Source organism: Cryptomeria japonica, chromosome 3, assembly GCF_030272615.1.
Source record: "Cryptomeria japonica chromosome 3, Sugi_1.0, whole genome shotgun sequence".
Taxonomy (NCBI): Eukaryota; Viridiplantae; Streptophyta; class Pinopsida; order Cupressales; family Cupressaceae; genus Cryptomeria; species Cryptomeria japonica.
In genome coordinates this window covers 758,295,043-758,306,110 of record NC_081407.1, presented here as the reverse complement: position 1 = coordinate 758,306,110, position 11,068 = coordinate 758,295,043, and the positions used below count along the sequence as shown (strand labels likewise).

General features: G+C 34.7%; 1 protein-coding gene across 1 annotated transcript; it reads left to right on the top strand.

Moving 5' to 3' along the window:
* Positions 1–6,473: 6,473 nt before the first annotated feature.
* On the top strand, positions 6,474–7,988 carry LOC131052068 (UPF0496 protein 4). Its single transcript, XM_057986648.2, has one exon. It carries the CDS (start codon positions 6,643–6,645, stop codon positions 7,693–7,695), a length of 1,053 nt encoding a protein of 350 aa, XP_057842631.1. The 5' UTR covers positions 6,474–6,642; the 3' UTR covers positions 7,696–7,988.
* The last annotated feature ends 3,080 nt before the right edge of the window (positions 7,989–11,068 follow it).

The window sequence follows — 11,068 nt, the reverse complement described above, 5'->3', positions numbered from 1 at the left end:
CAATGATGATTAAATGAATAAAATCCATTTAATGTGTTGTGCCAGTTTTAGGTGTCTACAAGATCAACATGGTGACAAACAACAAAAGGCTAATCTATGGGCATTTTTCAAAACTTTCAAAGAAGAAATGAAAAATAGAGTTAGAAGTCCAAAGGAAAATGTAGAAAAATATAAAGATACTATTTATTTTATGGTTAATAAAGATGAATGTATGATGGAGGTAGTCCAGCCTAGAATAGTCTGGATCATGCTGATGGGTTATGAAGTGGATGAGGCCACACTGGATTCTTATGCACAACATTTATTGAAAGCTCCAGTTGATGAGAAAGAAGAAAAATTTGCCACAACTCAAGAAAAAGGTTTAAAGGTTTACCAGGAACAATTTGCACCCACCATAAGAAAGAAGATGGCAAGGGTTGCGGTTGAGGCACTAATCAATGAGGATCATGACAGGGCTAAAATTGAACAAAAAGTTAAAATCCTTGAAGCTCAGAGAAATAAAGAGATGAAACAGAAGAGGAAGGAAGAGAGAGAAGCGAAGAAGGTAGCTCAGGCCACTCCTAATGTGGTCTCAGTTACTACAAAATCGTCAAAACAACTGGAAGCACCATCTGGTGAGCCTGCCAACCTCAAGTTGAAGGAATCAGTGAAGAGGAAGCAGAAATCGGCTAGGTAATACATGACTGTATCTTCTGAGGAGACTGAATCTGATGAATAAATCAAACATGCTCCAAAGAAGAAAGGTGTTTTTGCTAGGGTTGTGAAAGAGAAGAAGGAAGAACAAAGGAAACAACCTGAGAAGGAGCCTCTCCTAAAGACTCCCAAAATCACAATTGTACATACGCAGAAGCCTAAGTCTGATGAGCAATCTAAACTGGAAACAAAGAGAAGAACCAGTAAGCAGAAGAAGTTAGAGATTCGGGATATTATTGATCAAATTATTAATGATGGGAATTTGGATAACATTTCTACATTCTATGATGATATTGATGATAAAGACAAGAAACAATTAGAGGAGGCAATTGTTTTATATCTTGATTCTTTTAGTAGGACTTTGATTGAGTTAGAGAAAAAATTTCCCAATAAATTGTATGATAAGTTAGAGGTCAAAAAACTACATGCACAAACTTTGGACCGACAAATAAAGGAAACATAATTGGTCAATCTATGTCCATCAATAACTCCACTGGAGATTGCAGATTTAATTAATAAGATAGGCTCAACTAAATTCAATCCTAAACACCAGATTAATAACTTGATGTTAGAAAAATTTGAAGAGATCTGGAAGGAGACCATTGACATATGGGTCAGAATTCTTTTAAGTCTTGGATATGAGTTGAGTCCCAGTTTTGTTTAGTCACAAAATATACAATTACCAGGGGACAAGGAACCGGTAAAAACAGATGAGTAGAATGTAAATACAGATCCACCGATTACTACTCAACCAGCTAGTGAGTCCAATTTTGGGTCTAAGGATACTCAGAATCCTCCGACAAAGAATATACAGGATGTAGAGGCATATGTTGCAAAGGATATAGGTACAGAGAAAAAAGTCTCAAATGATGCACCAATAGTGAGTGAGGCACTTAGTGGCGAAACCACCGGTGCATAGGAGGTAAAGGCTACAAAGGATAAGTCACCAACTAACACAGGAAAACAGACAGTAACAAACTTCCCTTCCAGTTTGGCAATTGACACATCATCCTTAGCCAAAGGGAAAATGCCACAATTTTCTATTAGTTTTGACAAGCCTTATCATATGATGTCTCTGACAGAGAAAATTTTGGCCACTGCAGCACTCCAGGCACAGGCAACATAAGAATTGGCTCAAGAGGAGTCTAAGGATAGAGAATTATTTCAAAACACTTTTAAAGTTTTGAACCGGCTTGTATCGAAATTCCAGGCAAAAGAGAGCGCAAGCTCATCCGGTAAATTGCAGGAGATTATTGAATTCATTCCTAAGCAATATGATTCTTTGGTTAAGATTTTTGTAACTGAGGCTAAAGATAAATTTGTTGAGGCCTGAAAGCAGACATTTTTGGTGATGATTGCATTAGAGAAAGCTAAACTTCAAACATGTTTATAGTCCATTGATGCATCATTAGCAGAAGGAGGAAAGGTATACAAGACTTGTCTAGATTTTTCTAAGCTCACAACTTCTATAGACAAGCAAATATTAGATTGTAAAGATAACTTGATTCATATCCCTAATTCTTATAATTCGACAGTAAATTTAACAAGTTCTTTAGATGGTCCACTTTTGGCGATTATGGATCAAATTTTGAGATTAGAAAAAGAAAGGGATAACACAATAAGGTGAGCAACACAACTCCAAAATTTCATTGGTCCCTGACTAGATAACCTTCTATTTCACAAGACAAAGTATATATCTAACATGCAGCAGGAGGATCCCACTGAATCCCAGGCAATTGAGTATTATGCCAGTCTCTTGAATGGATTCACCTCCATTCTTGATTCTCTCAAGCAGGGTTGTGACACATATTTTTCACTTTTGAAGACTTTGTATGCTGACATTTTGAAGCATGTATAGGAACCGATATGTATATATTTGTACAACATTTTTGGTGGACACCCACTTTGTCATTGATGTTAAAGGGGGAGGAGTATAGTGAAAAATGGATGTATATCACAAGGGGAGTACACTAGATGTATATAATTGCATGGATGTACAGGTAAGGGGGAGCAGATTCAGAGATGTTATCATATTTCACATGAGTGTTGCCATCAATGCCAAAGGGGGAGATTGTTGGCAATTGACACTTATCTGGTAAGGTGAATTACATTTAGGGTTGTCATTGATGGCAACTCCACTTTAGGTGTTGGTGTTTCTCATCTAGATTCATTGTCTTATCATTTTGCATAGATTGGGCCAACCGGTATATGCACACTTTGCTTTATTATTGTTAATCGATTAGTCTTGGTACTGGTAACGTATATTTGGGACCCAGTTAAGTTTAGAACCCGGTTAAGGTATTTTGGGACCTCGGTAAATTCACTTGTGGAATTTATGGTAGCGTGTGGGCCGACATTAATTATGATCATCAGGATAATGCATATCATGCTCCGTGATCCGACAACCGACAAGTTTATTTTTTCTCGAAGGCCGACATGTTGAACAAGATACAAGGGTATTTAAGGGAGATCATTTTAGTGATGGATTTCATATTAGTGGTTATGCGATTTGTGATGTGAATCAATCAATGATTGATGGTATGCGATTTGGTTAGCGAGTGGAAGATTTTGTGTGCAGTTTCACATACGCAATCCCAACCTGTAGCAGAACAGAGAAGAACAAAGTATCAGTAAATTGGTTTAGAGGAGGTTGTCAGAGCTTTAACTGAAACTTATCCAACATGGTCAGATGCATCCTATAAGTTCACTTATGTATGAAATCATTGTGTAATGTTGTGTAAGTCAGTGAGACTTCTGTTTGAGCAAAGAGCTCTAGGCGGTGAGCCCAATTGCATGTGCAATCCCATCCCCTCTATGTAATATTTGTATACCTTGATCAAGTATATAGATATTATGGGTATCAGCCCCACCTTGGTTTTTCCCTTTACAGGGTTTTCCACGTATAAATATTGGTGTTATGGTGTTGTTGATTTATGTGTTATTTGGTATATGCACTTTAATTTTATTCTCTGTTAACCGGTTCATAAGCAATAAGTTCATAAATTTATTTACCGATAGAACGTTGATACTAAGTGAGATTTAGCTAGGCACACTAGGCAAATAGAAAGAACAAATGAAAAGGAATTACAAAAAAAATGAAGATTGATTGTGTTGGATGAGTGAGTGAGTACATTAGGAGAGGAGTTGAGGTATATATATCCTACATACCACCCTACGTAACTTGGCACATGGGCAAGATTCCAACATAGACAAGCCACCTAAGCACCTAAGCACCTAAGCATGATTATAAACCAATAGGTACATATGTTCTTCTCTATTTTCCTTTACTAGTTTGAGATCTCATATGCTTTATTTCTTGATATGCATTATTGCTACATTATTTTGATAACCATTAAACGTGTTTATTTGAGGGTTTTATTAAGTTAAGTGAGTATTTAAAATATTAAAGAGTAGTGTGAGGGCTACTATCCATGTTTATTGATCATTTCAATCCCAGTTCAAGGCTATAGTTGGGGCCCTAACTGGTTTAGGAACACATGTAAAAATTTGGACCCCCTTTTTTCCAAAGCCAAATTTTATTATAGTCCCAAGCTTACTTGTTTCCAATTAGTCATTGCCCATTGAATCAAGCATGCAATATTCAAATTTGCATGTTATGTTGTTGTAAGAAAAGAAAAACTCCTAGGTCATTTTAGACATCTAATAGAATGTGTTATCTCTTATTTGATCATCATATTATCAACTATGAGAGTATTGAATTAAAATATCATATTAAAAGGATATACATATATAGGCATTTGCAACTTTATTTCACATATTTTGAAACTTATTTCAAACTGTTAAATTTTTTCAAGGACTTGAGTAAGGTTCAAAGTTGGAAGCTAGTTAACTTTTGTTCCTTAAAACAACTTCCAACAATGCTTCCATGTACGAGCCTTTTTATATATTAGAGGTGAATGAAAATCTAAATTCTAGAGCAAATAATAATTCCTTGACTAATCTAAATCTAATTTTAATTATTGATCATTGAAATAAAACATTAAATACGGTGAAAATCAAAATATTCTCCATAACGCTCTTAAAGGTACAATAAATAAAAGATGAGGTCATTGTGGTCCTACTAACTTAAGAAAAATAGATACCTCGTAGACTTTTGCTCTCAATAAAAAAAGTATCAACTTGAACTCAACTATCATTAACGATGTCAGATTTCCACAATCCATTAAGATAATTGCATAATGTTTCTGGATTCGATTGTGTCAAAGTTTTTGCATCAACATTTCGGATCACACTCCGTGATCCATCATCAGAATGATACATGAGAGCAGATAAAAAAAGATAATTCAACTATCATTACCAACAAACTGTAAAAAAATCAATCTACTTAACCTTAAAACAAAAAAAAGATAATTCCTCAGTCATTTCTAAAACTAAATAGATTTATCCTTATTTATAATTCTCATTATATGTTCCAATCTTGTTTCGAAACTCATGTGTATGTGAATTGCTTTAATTATATGAAATTTAACCTAGATAATTTTGAAAACGACTTAACTTATTTCATTTCACTTATATTCTTTATAATCGATATGGTTAACTTGGAAGCGTCGACACAACGTTCCAAGAAATTTTGGGAATGAATTTAGACTTCTTGCTGCAGTCAAATAGTGATGTTCATGAATACGTTGACATTAATTCCCAAGACAATTACATTTATGGCCTTTGTCATAAACCAAATAGTCAAACTGGCAAGTTGTTAGTTAGTCAAGGCATCCATTTCCATATAGCCTAAATTTGACCTATCGATATGTACAGGGTAACTTATTTAATTGTTATCTGTTCAAAATGTTTCCTTTGACATAATACAATTATTACAGAACATTTGAAACACGATCATACGACCACCAAATTTAGGTGCAATATTTAGTGTGACAGCTTCGGAGATTTTACTTGGAGTGCAAGCTTACGTATTTCCACGTGCTCTTGAACTTGACTAAATAACGGACGCATAAGAAGACTTAAAGATGATATTAAATTTTCGCCTAGTGAAAATAATCATGTCATATCCACATCCTTTATTTTAATTAAAATTTTAATATAAAAGTTCCGGATCTGCAGGTGATCTCCAATATCTCATGCTTGTTTGTGCTAGATAAACAATAGAGAAATATGTCGGTTAAGGGAGTACACCGAATATAAGCCATTTTTCTTATAGAAATGATTAGCACTTAAAAAAAGGAAGCAAGTAAAGGCATTGTTTAAAATTATTCAAAGATAATCTTGTGGTCTTAAACAATGGAAACACTGTGCCATGTTTGTCCTGAAGCAAAGGCAAACAAAGGTTGGCTTTATCCTGACCACAAATTTAAAATAGAGTTAGTGGAAGTATTTGTCGGGAAACATAATTTAGTCCGCTAAATGGATAGAGAGGTATCTTCAAAGCCGATTATTAATCAAACATTATGGTGAGGACTTGGTCTATTTTGTTTAGTATAGAGGTATCTTCAAAGCCGATTAATCAAACATCATGGTGAGGACTTGGTCTATTTTGTTTAGTAGATAAAATTTACTTAGGGCCAAAAACATCCTTTTGGGGGTGGTTGAATATTGGTGTAGGGCACCACCACCGGAATTGTGATCTTAGCAGGAAGGAAAAGGACTGGGGATTGGTCTTTTAGTTTTCATTATCATGATAACGTTGGTCGCCGACGTTTATTTTAGTCCAGGTTGGCATGATGAGCTGTAGTCGAGGTGAAAACGACGGCTAGCCGGATTTAGAGAGATCTCAAAGCTAGGAAGGCTGTGGTGAGACGGTTCGATCCTATGACGCATGCAATGGCATGGAAACATGTGTGAGGTATTTAATGATTGTATTCTGCTATTTAGTTCGCGATAATTCAGACCACAATTCCAAAAGCTTTATTCTTCAGACGACGGAGAAGGGGAAAAAAACATAAAAATTTCATCTTGGGGGATTTGGAGAAGACAATGAGTGGGTCTTCGTCTGTGTTTAGGGCCGCCTTCCAGGGGCTCTCGTATCCCTCAGTTTTTCACAATCGGTCGTCATCGTCGACAATTTATCCAGCAAATCATGACAATCCGAAGCTCGACGCCTTCGAGAGCCATGTCTGTGAGGAATTACGGCGGCTGGAGGAGTGCGGAAACTATCTGAGCGCTGATTGGCTCCGGCAGGCTCTGGATGTTTGTCTTTATGTGCATTCCATGGTCGAAGAAAATTTCCCCCATATTGGGAAAAATTCTAAGTGGGTGAATGAGCATCTAGAAGACATGGTGAAGCTTCTAGACATATGCAATGCGCTGCGTGAGAGCATGAGCGACATAAAGCAGTACAAGGTGGAGCTTCAGCTGATCGTTCATGGCTTCCAGGGATGCGGACCCATCGGGGCAAGGCAGCTTCTTAGGGCTCGCACAGCGCTGGGAAACTTCAATGATCCTTCGGCCAAGGCGAAGGAAGCTTCTGAGGGCAAATCTCGGCTGGAGAATTGCAGTTCCATGTTGCGGCGCATGGGAGAAAGACTGGTGGCGCCGCCTTCTGACGCCGCCACAGCTAGCGGCGGCGCCGCCTTTTTGGAACCAATCTATGCCTCCAAGGCCCTCATGGTCTTCGTCTGCGGCGTTCTGGTCGCCGCCATTTCGACGAAATCCAAGCGCCACCTGCCGCAGCTCTGCGCTGGGCAAACCGCTTGGGCCTGTTCTCTTCAAACCCTCCATCACAAAGTCAAGGAAGAAATCGAAAAGGGCCGAAACAAGGGCACAACCTGCACACTCCTTTATGAGCTGAAAGCCGTCGATTCATCTTCCCGTTCTTTGTATGATCTGGTAAATAAGCTCATAAATAGTAAGTCCGTCCCGCCTAATGAAAGCCAGGCGCTGGAATTGAGGCAATCTGTGCAGTCTCTAAGGAATTGCATTTCAGAATTGGAAAGCGGCACGGCTCCTTTTGAAAGACAGATCAGTGAGATCTTCAGAGTTCTGGTTAGCGGCAGGATGGCTCTCCTGGATGTTCTCAGCTATTCGTAGCGTGGCAAACGTGGGGTTCTAGTAATATCAAATCCTGCGGCGACCCTGCTGACCGTTACTGTTCTGGCGGCTATGTTTAGATCCCTGCGCAGTTGCCATGACTCGCTGGCTTCTCTCAATTTTGGATGCGCGACGTGAATACGTTGTAAGAGAAAAAAGAAAATCAATAGAGGATTTTCCGTTTACTGTATAGTATTATTGGGTTTGCCAATATTTATGTTCATTATCAAGAACTGTATAATATTATTGACTTTCATCATACTGCAATTAATTTTGGGTGAGTCTTGGATTCAGCAGAGAATGCCCTCATTTAAAGTTTTATGTACATTTTTATTTCAATCTGTTATTCAGATAGATTATAAAATGGGATCTGAAATGTTTCAAAATAGATAAAAAGTTGTTTTTGGATTCAATTATATTAAGAGTTTTTGTATCAACATTTCAGATTACACTCTATAATCTATCAAAAAAAACATAATGATTTTAAAATGTTTAAACTAGTCTCATGCATTAGATTGAAGGTGTCTGTGCCTTGGAATATAAGACCCACAATCATTTGTGCTATCCAAGCTTACTTTCAGCTTTTAAAATTATAGGTGGTCATTTTCTGCTTCTGTAATTATGTAAGGTAGGAATGGCTTCTGCAATTAACTCTTCTGAGTTTTGTGTACCTTCACAGCATGCAATTAAAGCGAAGACTCACCTCATACCAGAACTAACAAAACATTAAAGGCTGTGTGCAAATTACCGTACATAACATTAAAAATTTTCTGGTAATTTTATACGTTTGGTAAGGTAGGTTAAATGATTCTGCATACTATTGTCTCAACTGATATCCTACGTTGGGAAATTTCTCTCGTTATTCTCCTTAGATTGCCTGGTTTTTAGGCTTTTGACTTGTATTTGGGATGATAATAGTTGAAATGAATAGTATTCGCGTGCGTTGAATGCGTACCCACTCTTTCATTCAATATTTTGTTCGTGACGACGACCTTTTAAGAGAGGCGTACCAATCGTTGATGAAACCTTCCATAAAACTAATCATGTCTGTCAAATAAAAATATCTCACCAGGTTGTGAATTTTTCTTGGGAGTTTAACTTTATATTGGTAAATCATTTTTAACTGATATTTTATGGTGTCACATCGGTTGAGGATGCTGGATCTGGTGATAATCTCCTCTGTATTTAGAAAAATTAATTGAGAATGATATTACAAAACTGTAGTTTAATTGATTGAGAATGATATTTTTTTTAATTATATTTTTAATCTTTAACTATCAACTTAATTTCAGATCTTCAATATTAATAAATTGGAAAAACAATTTAAGTTAAAACTCTATCAAATAATAATATTAAACAAAAAAATTATCACTACAAATTTAATATTAAAAAATTATTTTTAATGATTAAAATTAATATTTATAGGCACAAATTTAGAATATAAAATGTACTACATAATTAAAGTGTGCAAGTTTCTAATTTTTGTTCTAGTTCTTAATAAGTGTACAAGTTTCTAATTTTTAAACATAAATAATTTTTTTTTGTAAGCTTTAAGTTTGTAATTTATAAATTTATATTCTCCACTTTCTATTTCTTGACGCTTTGAGTTGTACCTAAATGAATGTTTCTAAAAAACTAAAATAAATGACAATGCAAGTTGCTATTTAAAAATGTCATTTAAAACTATCATTGGAAATGCGAAGTTTCTATTTTTTAATCGGAAAATCCTACTTTTTCCATCCACCCATTATACTTACAAGCAAGTTTCTATATAACATAAATGCATTGTATTTAATAGTTTTTTACTACATTTTAGTAGAAGCCAATTCAGTTTTAATCATTGAACATTGACCCTAATTACACATTGATCTTGAATGAATTAAACCCTAATCCTATTATTAATAGAATAATATTATAACAACATAAGGTTACTATTAATAATATAATACATTTATTGATATTAGTTTTCCACAATTCATAATATTGGTGTTTGCTTTTTTCTGGATATCCATTGTGTGTTTTTATTCAAGTGAAATTGTGAAAAAAATATATGCCTTGATATGGATATCTCTCCACATATTCTATATAGATTAATTTTAAGATATAAGGGAGCTGGGAGAGGATGCATTAGTTGAATACCCTAACTTCTCACTTTTCAAAATCTTATGTAGAAATTTCAAATCACTTCCAATTTTTTTACAATAACTTATAACTAAGGTTTCAAGGCCACATTATCAAATATGATACCACATCAGCATGCTTTTTGGCAAGGTGTCCAAAATTGCCCCCAAAAAAGTGAGACATATACTTTTTCACCTAGTCATGTTTTATTGGTAGTCATCATCAACAATAACAACTTTAAAATCATAACTATTAGTGAAATATTATCAAAAATATTAGACATTAAATCAGCAAATACTAGGAATGCCTCAACTAACGAATCATCTTCCCTCTCCCCCATATACTAATTGATAAATCATTATCATATAAACTTGTTTAATAACTCAAATTTTAATCATACAAAATTTTAATTAACAAATCATTATTATTATAATTGCAAAGCTTCTTTTATAATTTATCTAATTTACCGAGCTCAAGAATCGTACGATTAAAATAAAAAATTAATAATTTTATTACTTTTCTACATTTCAGACCTCTCTTCAATTTAATAACAAAAAAAAGAGGCGAGAGACTTTAAATTTCTACCCTAATGGTAGGCCCTTTATTATTGACTTAACAGCGATTAATATTTATTGATTTAGAGAGATTGTTTGACTTAATATAATTGAGCGGCCATAAAAAGTCTTTTTGAATTACCTAATATTGACGAATATTAAAACTAAATTAATGACTTGACCAAGAGAGGTTACAAGTACCGAAAAAAAAAATAGAGAATGACTTGACCAGGAAACGAGCAAGAGACTTGGAATTAAGACGACTTTTTATTTGTATTTAAATGTGATTTAAATTTGATAGCGAAACTAAGTTGACGTATTTCACCAAATAACTTGTTATTACTTGTATTTAATTGGTATAAACTATTGAAAATTAAAGAAGCTGATGTAATTCATCAACTTGTGATTTGGATTGAAAATGAACAAGGAATCAAATTGGCTTTTTGTGCCATCTATTCAACAGGAAGTGGAGATTTATGTATAATTAATCGACTAAATGGGATGGTCAAAAATATATTTAAAAGATATTATTTTTTTGAAAATAATATTAAATTTTGACATCGATTTGATAATGTATTATATATTTAAATATAAAATAGCCTTTTAATTTTATTTCACTGTTACAAAGTTAAGAAATGTCTTAGTCGTTTTAGTTAAAGTGTTTCAATTATAGTAAATTAATGGGAGCATGTCTTCAA